At 48.4% G+C, this 16,919-nt stretch overlaps 1 protein-coding gene across 1 annotated transcript; it reads right to left on the bottom strand.

Annotated features, from left to right (window-relative positions):
- Positions 1 to 8,555: 8,555 nt before the first annotated feature.
- On the bottom strand, positions 8,556 to 14,992 carry LOC140204409 (uncharacterized). Its single transcript, XM_072271130.1, has 3 exons — positions 14,935 to 14,992; positions 9,464 to 9,642; positions 8,556 to 9,091 (listed from the first exon to the last, which is right to left on the bottom strand). Exons 1-3 carry the CDS (start codon positions 14,990 to 14,992, stop codon positions 8,570 to 8,572), a joined length of 759 nt encoding a protein of 252 aa, XP_072127231.1. The 3' UTR covers positions 8,556 to 8,569.
- Positions 14,993 to 16,919: the final 1,927 nt, after the last annotated feature.

Here is a 16,919-nt window from a genome sequence, read left to right on the forward strand (position 1 = left end):
TTCCGCAGGGATCACTCCCTACGCGACTCCCTTGTCCATTCGTCCCCCCCATCCCTCCCCACTGATCTCCCTCCTGGCACTTATCCTTGTAAGCGGAATAAGTGCTACACATGCCCTTACACTTCCTCCCTTACCACCATTCAGGGCCCCAGACAGTCCTTCCAGGTGAGGCAACACTTCACCTGTGAGTCGGCTGGGGTGACATACTGCGTCCGGTGCTCCCGATGTGGCCTTCTATATATTGGCGAGACCCGACGCAGACTGGGAGATCATTTTGCTGAACACCTACGCTCTGTCCACCAGAGAAAGCAGGATCTCCCAGTGGCCACCCATTTTAATTCCACATCCCATTCCCATTCTGATATGTTTATCCACTGCCTCCTCTACTGTAAAGATGAAGCCACACTCAGGTTGGAGGAACAACACCTTATATTTCGTCTGGGTAGCCTCCAACCTGATGGCATGAACATTGACTTCTCTAACTTCCGCGAGTGCCCCACCTCCCCCTCGTACCCCATCCATTATTTATTTATATACACACATTCTTTCCCTCTCTCTCCTTTTTCTCCCTCTGTCCCTCTGACTATACCCCTTGCCTGTCCTCTGGCTCCCCCCTCCTCCTTTTCTTTCTCCCTGGGCCTCCTGTCCCATGATCCTCTCATATCCCTTTTGCCAATCACCTGTCCAGCTCTTGGCTCCATCCCTCCCCCTCCTGTCTTCTCCTATCATTTTGGATCTCCCCCTCCCCCTCCCACTTTCAAATCTCTTACTAACTCTTCCTTCAGTTAGTCCTGACGAAGGGTCTCGGCCTGAAATGTCGACTGTACCTCTTCCTAGAGATGCTGCCTGGCCTGCTGTGTTCACCAGCAACTTTGATGTGTGTTGCTTGAATTTCCAGCATCTGCAGAATTCCTTGTGTTTGCATCCACATTTTCATCCAGGTCAATTATATACATCATAAATAGCAGAGATCCCTGCAGGACACCACTGATCACAGACCTCCAGCTCCAATAAGGCCCTTCAACCACTACCCTCGGTCTTCTATGTGCAAGCCAGTTCTGAATCCAAACAGCCAATTCACCATGGACACCATGCATCCTAATCTCCAGGATTAGCCTCCCATGAGGGACCTTGTCAAATGCCTTTCCAAAATCCATGTAGGCCACATCCACTGCTCTACCTTCCTCAATCTCTCTCGACATTTTGTCAAAAAACTAAATCAAGTTGGTAAGACAAGACCTCCCCTACACGAAGCCACGCTGGCCCTTCCGAATTCGGCCATGGCTTTCCAAACGGCCATGTGTCCTATCCCTGGCTCCAGCCAATTCCCTACAACTGACGTGAGACTCACTGGATTTTCCCTTGTTCCCTTCTTAAATAGAGGTGTAACATTAGTCACTCGCCAGTCCTCCGGGACCTCATCTGTGCCTAGACAGAACACAAAGATACTGATCAAAGCCGCAGAAATCTAGTCTCTTGCCTCCTTCAATAACCTGGGGTAAATCCCATCAGGCTTTGGGGACTTGTCCGCCCTAATATTCATTAGGAGACACAACAGTCCATCCTCCTTGACTGCTAAATGTCCTAACGTATTTATACACTCAGCACTGATCTCCTGGTCCTCCATGTCCTTTCCATGGTAAACACTGAAGTGAAGTACTAATTAAATACCTCACTCACATTCTCTGCATCCAAGCAAATGTTCCCCCCTTTATACTTGAGTGGTCCTATCCTCTCCCTAGTTATCCTCTTGCTCTTAATGTACATAGTCAGAGTCACAGTCATAGTCATAGTCATACTTTATTGATCCCGGGGGAAATCGGTTTTCTTTACAGTTGCACCATAAATAATTAAATAATAATATGTAAATTATGCCAGGAAATAAGTCCAGGACCAGCCTATTGGCTCAGGGTGTCTGACCCTCCAAGGGAGGAGTTGTAAAGTTTGATGGCCACAGGCAGGAATGACTTCCTATGACGCTCTGTGTTGCATCTCGCTGGAATGAGTCTCTGGCTGAATGTACTCCTGTGCCCAACCAGTCCATTATGTAGTGGATGGGAGACATTGTCCAAGATGACATGCAACTTAGACAGCATCCTCTCTTCAGACACCACCGTCAGAGAGTCCAGTTCCATCCCCACAACATCACTGGCCTTACGAATGAGTTTGTTGATCCTGTTGGTGTCTGTTACCCTCAGCCTGCTGCCCCAGCACACAACAGCAAACATGATCGCACTGGCCACCACAGACTCGTAGAACATCCTCAGCATCATCCGACAGATGTTAAAGGACCTCAGTCTCCTCAGGAAATAGAGACAGCTCTGACCCTTCTTGTAGACAGCCTCAGTGTTCTTTGACCAGTCCAGTTTATTGTCACATGTACATATAGGGATTCACCTTAATCCTACTCACCAGGAGTTTTCATGGCCCCTCCTGGCTTTCCTAATTCCCTTCTTTAGTTCCTTCCCGGCTTCTTTATAGTCTTCATGTGCTCCGTTTGATTCTGACATCCGAAACTTAACATACTTTTCCTGTTTCTTATTGACTAAATTCATCACCTCTCGGGACGTCCAAGCTTTGTTGCTTTTTGTGTTCCAAGCATTGTGGGCATACTGTGTCAGTGCCAGAATGGGTGGCTGCAATTGCGGGCTGCCCCCAGCACACCCTGGGGTCTGTCGGTTGTTGATATATGTTGGTTGTTGATGGTTGCTGTATGTTTCAATGCACATGTGATAAACCGAATCTTGTAGCTGTTGCAATCACGAAGAAGGCACGCCAGGAGTTTGAGCAAATTTGGTATACTTACAAATACCTATACAGTGGAGAGCATTCTGACTGGTTGTCTCACAACCTGGTATTTAGGGTCTAATGCACAGGATTACAAAAGGATGCAGAAGGGTATAGACTCAGCCGGCTTTATCATGGGCACAACTCTGCCCACCATCGAGGGCATCTCCATCACAAAGCACCCTCACCATCCGGGTCATGCCCTCTTCTCATTGCTGTCATCAGGGAGGAGGTACAGGAGCCCAAAGACACACACTCAATGATTCAGATACAGCTTCTTCCCTTCTGTCATCAGATTTTTGAACAGTCTATGAAGTACAGATGCTGGACTGATGCGTCCTGATGAAGGGTCTCGGCCTAAAACGTTGACTCTTTATCCCTTTCCATAGATGCTGTCTGACCTGCTGAGTTTCTCCAGCATTTTGAGTGCGTTACTGGTTTTTCTTTTCTTTTTTGCAATATTTATTTTTGTAAATTACAATAATCTTATGTCTTGGATTCTACTGCTGCTGCAAAACAACAAATTTCACATCACATACATCAATGTATCTAAAAGAATCTAATTCTGATCTGTATCTTATTTTTTCATGCCCTCCTTTCTTAATTGAAAATCAAAAGAACTGCGGATAGTCGAAGGGTCATAAAACACTACAGCACAGCAACAGGCCCTGTGGCCCATCTAGTCTAGGGTGGCGGGGTGGAGATGTGGCTCTACCAAGGGAGGTGTAAGGTGCTCCTTCCCTCCGCCAGCCTGCAGGCCACCCTTGGGCATGGTGTAGCACCTGCTTAGCCCCCGATCAGGGTCACGGTGCAGCCGGTGCAGATCAAAAGTCCTGGTTGTGGGACCACTGACACCATGCAGACAATCTCTGAAGAGTATCGATAATGGCTGGGGTCACCCGTCTTGTGAAGACACTGCCCAGAAGAAGGCAACGGGCAAACCGTTTCTGTAGAAGAATTTGTGAAGAACATTCATGGTCATGGAAAGAGCATGATCATCTACGTCATACGACATGGCACGTAATGATGATGTCATACAACACGGTGCATAATGATGATGATGTACTTGTTTTGGAAATTACCTCTATGGGTGGCCTCCAAAACAAAGCTTCTCACTGTATCTCGGTACATGTTGCAAAAATAAAAACAATTACTAATTAATGAGAAATCAAAATGTTATAGTTCAGAAGGTAAAATGATGAGACAAAATAGAAGACAGCACTCTGAGAGTATTTCCCACTTTTTATACAGTACTTTGCAAATGTCTTGGGAAATATATAGCTAGGGTGCCAAAAATGTTTCCACAGTACTGTAGTAATTTTATGTATTGCACTGTACTGCTGCCACAAAAAAAAACAAATTTCATGACATATGTGAGTGAGATAAACCTGATTCTGATATTGTCGACTGAAAGTGGGAAGGGGACAGGGAGAGGGGGAATCGTGGTTGGGGAAAGGGGAAGGGAGAGGGAGAGGAAGAGGGAGTGGGAAGCACCAGAGAGGCATTCTCTAATGATCAATAAGCCAATTGTTTGGAATCTAATGACCTTGCCCAGTGTCTCAGGGCTGGGTGTGTCTGTACCCACACCAGTCCTGCTGCTGCTACTCCTTCTCTGCCACCTGTCCCACACCCCTCCCACGATGCTCCACCCGCACCCTTCCCAACCTTCCCACCCTCACCCTTCCCAACATCCTTCTCCGCCACCTGTCCCACACCCCTCCCACGATGCTCCACCCTCACCCTTCCCAACCTTCCCACCCTCACCCTTCCCAACATCCTTCTCCGCCACCTGTCCCACACCCCTCCCACGATGCTCCACCCTCACCCTTCCCAACCTTCCCACCCTCACCCTTCCCAACATCCTTCTCTGCCACCTGTCCCAGACCTCCCCCGTGATGCCCCACCCTCACCATTCCCTACATCCTTTGATCCCATCAGATTACAAAATTACAAACTCGCTCTCCACTTCATGTTGACAACTACAGTATTGTGCAAAAGTCTTAGGCACCCCAGCTCTTCTTGCTGCTGCCATCAGATAGAAGGGACAACAGCCCCAGGACTCACACCAGCAAGTTCAAGAACAGTTACTACCCCTCGATCATCAGACTCTCGAATAAAAGGGGATAAAGACACCCACTTGCCCCACCATTGAAATGTTTCCACAACCAATGATTTCACTTTAAGGGCTCTATCTCATTATCTCTTGTTCTCATTATTTATCGTTATTTACTTATATTTGCATTTGCACAGTTTGTTGTCTTCCGCACTGAAAGCCCTTGATAGAGTGGATTGTGAGAGGATGTTTCCTTTGGTGGAAGAGTCTAAGACCAGAGGACACAGCCTCAGAATAGAGGGGCGTCAATTTAGAGGAGACATTTCTTTAGCCAGGGAGAGTTGCATCTGTGGAATTTTAAAACGCAAACAACAGGAATTCTGCAGATGCTGGAAATTCAAGCAACACACATCAAAGTTGCTGGTGAACGCAGCAGGTCAGGCAGCATCTCTAGGAAGAGGTACAGTCGACGTTTCAGGCCGAGACCTTTCGTCAGGACTAACTGAAGGAAGAGCTAGTAAGAGATTTGAAAGTGGGAGGGGGAGGGGGAGATCCAAAATGATAGGAGAAGACAGGAGGGGGAGGGATGGAGCCAAGAGCTGGACAGGTGATTGGCAAAGGGGCTATGAGAGGATCATGGGACAGGAGGTCCGGGAAGAAAGACAAGGGGGGGGGACCCAGAGGATGGGCAAGGGGTATAGTCAGAGGGACAGAGGGAGAAAAAGGAGAGTGAGAGAAAGAATGTGTGTATAAAAATAAATAACGGATGGGGTACGAGGGGGAGGTGGGGCATTAGTGGACGTTAGAGAAGTCAATGTTCATGCCATCAGGTTGGAGGCTACCCAGACAGAATATAAGGTGTTGTTCCTCCAACCTGAGTGTGGCTTCATCTTTACAGTAGAGGAGGCTGTGGATAGACATGTCAGAATGGGAATGGGACGTGGAATTAAAATGTGTGGCCACTAGGAGATCCTGCTTTCTCTGGCGGACAGAGCGTAGGTGTTCAGCAAAGCGGTCTCCCAGTCTGCGTCGGGTCTCGCCAATATATAGAAGGCCACATTGGGAGCACCGGCCGCAGTATATCACCCCAGCCGACTCACAGGTGAAGTGTCGCCTCACCTGGAAAGACTGTCTGGGGCCCTGAATGGTGGTAAGGGAGGAAGTGTAAGGGCATGTATAGCATTTGTTCCGCTTACAAGGATAAGTGCTAGGAGGAAGATCAGTGGGGAGGGATGGGAGGGACAAATGGACAAGGGAGTCACGTAGGGAGTGATCCCTGCGGAAAGCGGGGGTGGGGGAGGGAACGATGTGCTTAGTGGTGGGATCCCGTTAGAGGTGGCGGAAGTTATGGAGAATTATATGTTGGACCCGGAGGCTGGTGGGGTGGTAGGTGAGGACCAGGGGAACCCTATTCCTAGTGGGGTGGCGGGAGGATGGAGTGAGAGCAGATGTACGTGGAATGGGGGAGATGCGTTTGAGAGCAGAGTTGATGGTGAGGAAGGGAAGCCCCTTTCTTTAAAAAAGGAGGACATCTCCCTCGTCCTGGAATGAAAATGCCTCATCCTGAGAGCAGATGCGGCGGAGACGGAGGAATTGCGAGAAGGGGATGGCATTTTTGCAAGAGACAGGGTGAGAAGAGGAATAGTCCAGATAGCTGTGAGAGTCAGTAGGCTTATAGTAGACATCAGTGGATAAGTTGTCTCCAGAGATAGAGACAGAAAGATCTAGAAAGGGGAGGGAGGTGTTGGAAATGGACCAGGTAAACTTGAGGGCAGGGTGAAAGTTGGAAGCAAAGTTAATAAAGTCAACGAGCTCAGCATGCGTGCAGGAAGCAGCGCCAATGCAGTCATCGATGTAGCGAAGGAGACTGTTTACCTGGTCAATTTTGATCTGTGGAATTTTGTTGCCACAAGCAGCTGTGGAGGCCATGTTATTGTGTGTACTTAAGGTAGAAGCTGACTGATTTTTGTTTGGTCTGGGCATCAAGGGATACGGGGAGAAGGCAGGAGATTGGGGCTGACATGAAAATGGATCAGCCATGATGAAATGGTGGAGCAGACTCGTTGGGCCAAATGGCCTAATCCTGCGGCTATATCTTATGGTCTAAAGAAGCAAAACACCTACTTCAGTGAGTGATTCGGTTTGGAATGTATTACAGGGAGAGTAGTGAAGGCAAGTTTAATTGTAGAATTCAGAAGGAAGCCAGGTTTTGGGAGAATTAGCAGTGCAGGGAAACGGACCAACTGATGAAGGGTTACAGCACAAATTGTCAACTGTTTTTCCCTGGCATTGATGCTGCCTGACCTGCTGAGTTCCTCCAGCATTTTGTGTTAGAGTTCCTGCATCTGCAGAATCTCTCATGTTTATAACTAACTAACTAGGTGACCCCAGCCTTGAGCAAGAGCCGATGTGACAGACAGAATGGCTTCCAACCGCTCTGCGATTCTGTGGAACAAATACGACGTTAAATGGCCAAAGAAAAGCCCGTTCCAGTAATTTTTAAGGAGCCTTTCCAGGGAGGAAAAAAGGGGAAACAGGTAAAAAAGGGAGAATCTATTGTCTATTGTCTATTGAGAACCGATAGCGTAGCGGTCAGCACAACGCTTTACAGTACTGGCGACCCGGGTTCAATTGCACTCCCTGTAGGGAGTCTGTATGTTCTCCCCGTGACCCGTGTGGGTTTCCTCCGGGTGCTCCGGTTTCCTCCCACAGTCCCAAGACATACCTGTTGGTAGGTTAATTGGTCATTGTAAATTGCCCGTGATTAGGCTAGGATTAAATGGGATTGTGGCACGGCTCGAAGGGCTGATTCTCAGTAAATAAACAAACATGGGGAAATCAGGGACGCAGTCATTTTAGGGGTACCGGTGGGTGATAGCAAACATAGGAGAGACTGATTCGTAAAAGTAAATAGAATTTTAAATGTAGGTAACACAAGAGCCAGCGTAAACGTCTTGCATGTTAACCTGTGGTCGGGATCGCCTGTACCAACCTTTAATATGGAATTATGATACCAGCTTGGAGAGGATTGAAAGACTTCAGTGAGAAGAACAGAGGAAGTGGGGACGAGTGCAGGGGTTCCCAAACCTTTTTATATGCCACTGACCCCCTCCCCCCGGCCACCATTGACCGAGGGGTTCGTGGACCCCAGGTTGGAGTAATGGGTGGCTTTCGCCCATTTTGCACCGGATGTGGTCCGAATACCCCTCCTACCGTATCGCGAACTGAGCGCGGAGTTTTGCTCCTTTCTCCCCGTGACCCTGATTTCCCGCTCATATCGGTCGGTTACTCGGTCCTGGCTGTTAGTATCAGGAGCGAGTTGAAGGGGGAACATTAACGCGGCGTGGCATTGCTGCGTGAGCACGCGTAAACCGGATAGGCCAACGAGCTCCTCCGGGAGACTCATTCCACCGAGACGCAACACCGAGCGTCGTGGGAAGTCATTCCTGCCCGTGGCCATCAAACTTTACAACTCCTCCCTTGGAGGGTCAGACACCCTACGCCAGTAGGCTGGTCCTGGACTTATTTCCATCTGGCAAAATTTACATATTATTATTTAATTATTTATGGTTTTATATTGCTATATTTATACTCTATTCTTGGGTGGTGCAACTGTAACGAACCCCTATTTCCTTCGGGATCAATAAGGTATGACTATGACTCTGAAATAGGGAACTGGAAAGAGGAGAATATTTAATCATTTTCTTTAAGCTCGCAACGCTATGGGCATTATTTCAACTGCAATATCAGGCGGTCCAACTTTTCCCTCTTGGTTCCGGAGAACTCTCCGACCTTCTCCTGGCACCTGTAGAAGTGGAAAGTGGGCATGCAGGTGATGCCCATGGCCCTGGCCAGCTCCTCCGACTCATCCACGTCCACCTCCGCGAAGATGACGTCGCGGTGCTGGTCCGATCTCATCCGGAGGAAGGGCTTGATGCTGGCGCAGTTGTTACACCACCGCGCCCCGAAGAAGACGACCACCAGGGTCTCCTCCTCCTCATCCAGCAAGGTGGCGAATTGCCGCCGGGTCCTGATGGGCCTCAGTACCATACTGCTGCCTCTGCCTCTGCCTCGCGTTGATCTGCTCCGCGCCCCCGCCGCCAACCCCCCGGCCACTCCCGCCTGCCCCTCCGGCAACCTCCCGCCGATAGTGACGTGCCGGGGCGTCACGCAAAGCAAAGTCCGGCTCCTTGGCAAAAGCAGCGCAGGAAAGAATCCCAGTGGCCTGAACTTCTCCCCGAGGCGGCCACGCTTCTCGGAAGAGAAATGAGGTGATCAGAACCTGGTGTGGCACATCTCGATCCGGCATGGAGGCAAGTGGGGAAAATGCTTACCCTGGATTTCTAACACCTGCAGTATCTCCTGTGTAAAGGGCTAACCTTTCCGTGTTTGGCGTGTCAGTGTGGAGGCCTGTCAACCATCAGTCTTCTAATCCAGCCTGGACAACTTCACTCACCACAACACCGAACACAACCTACAGACTCTCCAACATGTTCTCAAGTTTATTTATTTACGTAGTTGTTGCGTTTTATTTTTGTATCTGCACAATTTATCAGTCTTTGTGTGCGTTTCCCCTATGATTCTGCTGTGATGCCTACAAGAAAAGGAATCTTGGTGACTTACGTACTTTGGTAACAAAATTGGGCCGTTAAGTAACTGGCCATTGTAAATTATCCCTGATTCGGCAAAGGTTTCCGGCGGACTGGGCGGATGGTCTACAGTGAGACCCAACGGCCAGGAAGGCGGTACCGCCACGCTCCGTGGAGAGCGTGACAAGGCCCAGAAGACGTCACGGTCACCCACTGCACCAAGGAAGACAAAAATTAGTGACGCTTGTCCCGGACTTCTGAGGTCGAAAGAGTGGAACTGCCCCAGTGCAGCGGCTTTTTCGCTTTAAAAACTCTCCCGCACGGGTACTTTATACTTTATTTACTTTATAGTCGCCAAACAATTGATACTAGAACGTACAATCATCACAGCGATGTTTGATTCTGCGCTTCCCGCTCCCTGGATTACAAATACTAAATATTAAAAATAGTTAAAATCAGTAAATATTAAAAATTTAAATTATAAATCATAAATAGAAAATTGAAAAATGGGAAGTAAGGTAGTGCAAAAAAAACCCGAGAGGCAGGTCGGTCCGGATATTTGGAGGGTACGGCCCAGATCCGGGTCAGGAACTGTTCAGCAGTCTTATTACAGTTGGAAAGAAAGGTATCCTGTCATCGTCGGATAGATAGAGAGAGGTGAATAGAGAGAGAGCTAGATATAGATAAAGAGACAGATAGAGATAGCGAGGTATGGATATAGAGAGAGATCAAATATAGATAGGATTTACATTGAACTCACTGCAAAGAAATTCCAATGAGACTGTAAGTCTGAAACCTCCTCACGGACTGGGCACTTCGTTAGTTCAGAGGATGAATAGAATTTTAAGTAGGAAGGGCCTGGAAGAGGTGTAACTAGCAAGAGGGGGGTTGAAAAGACCAGCTGATATCTGGAATGGGTGCCGGGGTGGAGATGCGTTTCTACCAAAGGTGTAAGGCGCTCCTTCCGTCCGCTAGCCTGCAGGTCACCCTTGGGCAAGATGTAGCCCCCGCTTAGCCCCCACCCCGATTAGGGTCAAGGGTCACATGAAGCCATGATTGCCCAGGTCATACGAATGAGCGATATCCGGAAAGTAACTATAACCTGGAATAGAACTGGCAAGGTTGCAGGCGTTTAACTAAATGACTTGACTGTGCGATCTGGCGTGGTTTTATCGACACAGTCCGGACCCGGACCAGAGCGGAAACGGGACAGGGAGCCAAAGAGGCGACTGTAAACTCTACGTTATGCTTTTGAGTGAGTGAGGGTAATTTTACAGTTTCCCATTCTATGTTTAGTCGTCCCAAAATAGACTACATTACGGACAGTAAACACTTGAAGAGACAAGTAAATCACCGGGCCCAAGAACATCTCATTGAAGGGATGATGTTCTTGGTTAGGTTACATCCTGTTATGCGGTGCTTCCGATGCAGCCCCCTCGATATTGGTGAGATCCGACGTACAGTAGATTGGGGGGACCACTTTGTCAAGCATCTTCGCCCTATCCGCAAAAAAGCGGGATTTCCCGGTGGCCAACCATTTCCACCCCGAGCTCCGTTCCCATACGTCGGTCCACGACCTCCTCTTCCACCGCTTCCGCTTGGAGGCGCAACACCTGATATTCTGAAAGAAGAGCTTTTCTTTCAGTTAGTCCTGACGAAGGGACTCGGCCCGAAACGTCGACTGTACCTCTTCCTAGAGATGCCGCCTGGCCTGCTGCGATCACCAGCAACTTTGACGTGTGTTGCTGGAATTTCCAGCATCTGCAGAATTCCTCGTGCTTGTCAAGCTAGCCTTCAACCTGGTCGCATGATCACTGATTTCTCCAACATCTGGTCATTATTTCACCCTTCCCCTGCCCTCTTCTTCATTTCTCCAATCTGGCCCCCTCTTACATACTTCATCTCCCCCTGGTGGCCCTCCACCCTCCCATGGTCCACTCCCTCTCTCTCTCTCCTCTCAGATTCCTTCTCCAGCCCTTTACCTTTTCCACCTATCACTTCCCAGCTCCTGACTTCATTCGCTCGTCCCCCTCCCCCACCCACCTGGCTTCACCCATCACCTTCTTGCTTGTACTCCTTCCCCTACCCCCAGCTTCTTATTCTGCCATCTTCCCCCCCCCCCCGCGCCTTCCAGTCCTCATGAGGGGCTTCAGACCTAGACGTGCGTTTATCTCTTTCTACAGATGCTGCCTGACCCGCTGAGTTCCTCCAGCTTTTTGTGTGTGTTACTACAGCCAAATCTGTACTTTTCACTTTCAATCTTAACACTAGATCTCTAAACGTGAGTGAGAGAAGCCATATGACCAGACGTTACAGAGTAAAAGCAGCGTAACGGGGATAAATGTGTGTGTGTGGGGGGGGGGGGGACCATAAAGGCTTTGTTCTATCCAAACAGTAATAGTTTGGGAAATATTGTGCAAAAGTCTTAGGCCGCCTAAGATATTTGCACACTACTGTATTTGTCAATGTGGAGCAGAGAGCGAGTTTGTAAAGCTGTCGAGAGCAGAGGATGTTGGGAATGGCGAGGGTAGAGTGCCGCGGGAGGGGTGGGGACAGGTGGCAGGGAAGGAGTGCCAGTGGTTGGGGCTGGGGGGGTGCAGACACATCCAACCCTTAGACACCGGGCAAGGTCATTTGATTCCAAACAATTGGTTCATTGTTTCTCTGTCGCCCTTCCCCTTTTCCCAACCGTGATTCCCCTCTCCCTGTCCCCTTCCCACTCTCAGTCCACAACAGAAACCCAGATCAGAATCAGGTTTATCATCACTCACATATGTCATGTTTTTTTTTGCGGCAGCAGTATAGTGTAATGCATAAAATTACTACTGAACCGTGCAAGAGATATATATCCATCCCTAAGGTCTTTGCATGGTTCTGTCTGTCTTATGATCTTATATTTGTTGGGACCGCAGCTTGAATGAAAGGTGGACGATTGAGTTAGGAAACTTGCAGACGCCACAGAGCTCAGTGGTGTTGTGGATAGTGTAGATGATTGCCAATGGTTACGCTGAGATAGAAACACAAAATAATCTGCAGATGCTAGGGTCAAAGCAACACTCACAACATGCTGGAGGAACTCAGCAGGTCGGGCAGCATCTGTGGAAAAGATCGGTTGACGTTTCAGGCCGGAATCCTTCGTCAGGACTGTAGGGGGAAGGGGAGGAGCAACACCTCATATACCATCTAGGTAGTCTCCAGCCCCTTGGTATGAACATAGAATTCCTGCCCCCTCCCTTCCTCTATCCCTATTTCACTCTGCCCCCTCCCCCAGCTGCCTATCACCTCCCTCATGGTTCCACCTCCTTCTACTACCCATTGCGTTTTCCCCTATTCTTTCTTCACCTTTCCTGCCTATCCCCTCCCCCACCCCTTTATCTTTCCCCTTACTGGTTTTTCACCTGGAACCTACCAGCCTTCTCCTTCCCACCCTCCCCCCACCTTCTTCATAGGGCCTGTGCCCCTTCCCTCTTCAGTCCTGACGAAGGGTTCCAGCCCGAAACGTCGACCGATCTTTTCCACGGATGCTGCCCGACCTGCTGAGTTCCTCCAGCGTGTTGTGAGTGTTACGCTGGGATATAGATCAGTTGTAGATGTGGATGTGGGAATGATGGATGGAATTTAATCTGGGCCAGCATGAAGTGTTGCACTTTGAGAGATGAAATGTGAAGGGAAATTTCAGAGTTAACCGCAGGACCCTCAACTATTGGTGTCCAAGTTCACAGTTCCCTGGAATCAATGCACAGTTTGATAGGGTGGTAAACAGGCATGGGGCATGCTTGCTCTTATTAGTTGAGGCAAAGGGTTCAAGAGTCAGGAAATTGTGCTGCAGCTTTATACAACTCTGGTTAGGCAGCATTGGGAGAACTTGAATCAATTTTGGTCGCCCAGTACATGAAGGATATGGAGGTTCTGGAGAAGGTTTAGAAGAGGTTTACCAGGATGCCAGCTGGATTTGGGGGTGTATTGGGCACGCAGGGAGGGGTAGCACCTCTGGTGAAGGGGCTTGTCATGCCCATTCCAGGGCAGCAGGCTCACCTTTGGTTCCAACTGGACAGCTCTTGCCTGTGGCTGCAAGTATGCATACGGCAGCAGCCACACTTTGGTGCACCGCTTTGACAGCCAGACTAAACCAAGTGAGGGTAGCTGGCAGGCTTCATATCCCAGTAAGATAAGGACATGCCTGTCCCAGCGTGTGAAGTCAGCTCCTGTGGACTGGGCGGATTAGATTATGAGGACACGCAGTCCTCTTTTATTGTCATTTAGTAATACATGCATTAAGAAATGATACAATATTTTTCCAGAATAATATCACGAAAACACATGACAAACCGACTTAAAAACTAACAAAAACCACATTATTATAACATATAGTTACAACAGTGCAAAGCAATACCGTAATTTGATAAGAACAGACCATGGCACGGTAAAAGTCTCTCGAAAGTCCCATCATCTCACGCAGACGGTGAACCTCCAGCGCTGCCAACTTGCCGATGCAGCATCCGACCACAGTCCGACTCCGAGCCTCCGACCAGCTCTCCGACACCGAGCATCATCTCTGCCGAGCGCTTCAACCCCGGCCCCGGCAACAGGCAAAGACGAGGATTTGGGGCCTTCCCCTCTGGAGTTTCTCGATCGCACAGTAGCAGCGGCAGTGAAACAGGCATTTCAGAAGTTTCTCCAGGTGTTCCTCCGTGCCTCTCACAGCTGTCTCCATCAAATCCGGATTGTGCACGGCCCCCTAGTTATACATACGATATTCATTTGGAATGGCCGCGCGCTGTAAGACTTACAGTGAGATCCAACAGCCAGGAAGGCGGTTCTGCAATGCTCCGTGGAGAGCGAAGGCCATGACAAGGCACAGAAGACACCATGGTCACCCACTGTAACCAAAGAAGACCCCAGTTTGTGACGCTCGTTCCTACCACTGGACCTGGACTTCTCAGATTGAGAGAGTGGAACCACCCCAGTGTAATGGCTTTTCCACGTTAAAAACTCTCCCGCACAGGTTTCCCGTCATCGTTGGACACAATGGACAACCACCACCTGGATTAGAGGGCAACTAGTTTGGACAACTAGTGCTGTTTTCTCTGAAGCCATGAAGTCTAAGGGGAGACTTGATAGAATATTTATAAAATTATGAGAGGAATAAATAGGGTCGATAATGACTATCTTTTATCCCCAGGGTTGATGTCTAGTACAAGAGGGCATGTATATGAGGTGTGGGTGGTGGGGGGATTCAAAGGAGATGGGTGGGACAAGTTTATAAAAAACACAGTATTGTGGGTCTCTGGTAAGTGCTGCAAAAGTCGGTAATGGAGGAGGATACAATAATAACAGGAATTCTGCAGATGCTGGAAATTCAAGCAACGCACATCAAAGTTGCTGGTGAACGCAGCAGGCCAGGCAGCATCTCTAGGAAGAGGTGCAGTCGACGTTTCAGGCCGAGACCCTTCGTCAGGACGGGATACAATAATGGTGTTTAATAAGTTCATAGTATTTACTTACTGCCCGTTGAGCTGCTGACATTTAGAGCAGCAATGAAGATCCTCCATCTGTGAACCATCACGCACAGATATAGAAAGATTCTTCATTGCTGCTTCCGTAACAAATTTATTTTTACCATTCAGGGTTGTTAAACCTGAGCTGAACCCCCGAACCTGTAGGATGGGTGGACCACTCTCAGTCTGGCCTCTACCCTTTGACCTGTTTGGCATGGGTGAGCCTACCCAGAGCCAAAGCACAAGACCCTGACTCCAGCCAGCGTAGCTCTCCAGGTCATTGAGGCACACAAGCCTCCAAACCCTACGACAAGGTTGTGGTCCTCTTGGAGGAAGAAGGTCTTAGTCAGGCATACAAATAGCAAGAGACCATGGACAGAAAGAAAGGATTAGTTTAATTAGGCACCATTATCTTAATTAGTTTGGCACAACATTGTGGCTGTAATGCCTGTTCCTGTGCTCAGAGGACCGTGACCCTGTGGAATTCTCCATCACTGAAGATCACGGAGGCGATGTTGCTGAATTCATTTGGAGGTACAAAGGGTCAAAAAGATTCAAAGGCTCAGTTATTATCAAAGTGTTTATGCAGTATACAACTCTGAGGTTCGTCTTCTCCAGATAGCCATGAAACAGAGAAAACTATAATGTCCGTTCAAAGAAAAACATCAAACCCACCCCCGTACAAAAATACGTCAACATGATCATCAACTCCCAAACTCCCCTCACCCCACAAAAATAAATGCGGTAAGAACATCGACCCCAAACCCCCCTACCCCACACAAAAGGCAATGAGAAAATCAACACCCAAACCCACGCCACCCCACAAAAAATGCAACAAGAACATTGAACCCCAAAACCCCTCCCCACACAAAAAAAAGCGGGCAAAAACACAGAATATAAAAACCATAAGACTGAAAAGGTCCCTAGACCAATTGATAAATGCAGATCCTCAGGAACATCCTCCGACATCATCCGGGCATAAACAGCATTCAGGATATGGGAGGGTGGAGCCAGACAGAAGTTGAGACGGTGAATCGGCTGTCAGTGAATGGTGGAGCAGGGTCAAAGGGTCCAACTGGCCTACTCCTCCCCTTCTCTGTGAGGTGTCCCTTCCCTCCCCTATCCTACAGGTCACCCTGGGGTAAGGTGAGGCACCACTAGCACCACCCTGAATCAGGGTCATGTAAAGGCATGGCCGTATGAGCAGCCGGTGCAGATCACAAGTCCTGGTTATGCGACCACTGACACCAGGCAGACAATCTCTGAAGAGTATTGATAATTGTAAAGACTCTGCCCTGAAGAAGGCAATGGCAAACCATTTCTGTAGAAAAACTTGCCAAGAACAATGATGATCATGAGACCAAGATCGCCCACTTCATACGACATGGCATTGTAATGATGATGATAATTCTATGATAGTTCAAACCAACGCAACCAAAACTTAGTTTGCATCTGTCCAGAGTTAATGCCAAGAATTTGAAATGACTCACGAGAGCTGCCTCTGCGCAGATGCTGCCAGGATCAAGTCTCCACAAGTGCTGGTCTTATCCAAGTTCAAAGTAAATTTATTATCAAAGTACATACAGCACTGGGCAAAACTCTTAGGTATACAGTGGCATGCAAAAGTTTGGGCACCCCGGTCAAAATTTCTGTTACTGTGAATAGCTAAGTAAAAGATGACCTGATTTCCAAAAGGCATAAAGTTAAAGATGACACATTTCTTTAATATTTTTAAGCAAGATTACTTTTTTTATTTCCATCTTTTACAGTTTCAAAGTAACAAAAAAGGAAAAGGGCCTGAAGCAAAAGTTTGGGCACCCTGCATGGTCAGTACTTAGTAACACCCCCCCTTTGGCAAGTATCACAGCTTGTAAACACTTCCTGTAGCCAGTTAAGAGTCTTTCAATTCTTGTCTGGGGGATTTTCGCCATTCTTCCTTGCAAAAGACTTATAGTTCTGTGAGATTCTTGGGCCATCTTGCATGCACTGCTC

Source organism: Mobula birostris, chromosome 10 (genome assembly GCF_030028105.1).
Source record: "Mobula birostris isolate sMobBir1 chromosome 10, sMobBir1.hap1, whole genome shotgun sequence".
In the NCBI taxonomy this organism is placed as follows: domain Eukaryota; kingdom Metazoa; phylum Chordata; class Chondrichthyes; order Myliobatiformes; family Myliobatidae; genus Mobula; species Mobula birostris.

Coding starts and splice junctions, on each gene's coding strand:
- LOC140204409 (XM_072271130.1), bottom strand. CDS start 14,992: ATGGTTCACAGATGGAGGATCTTCATTGCTGCTCTAAATGTCAGCAGC. Junction 9,643..14,934: donor TGTCAGCAGCTCAACGGGCA/GTAAGTAAATAC, acceptor TCCTTGGTGCAG/TGGGTGACCGTGACGTCTTC. Junction 9,092..9,463: donor CAATTTTGTTACCAAAGTAC/GTAAGTCACCAA, acceptor TCTTCCGAGAAG/CGTGGCCGCCTCGGGGAGAA.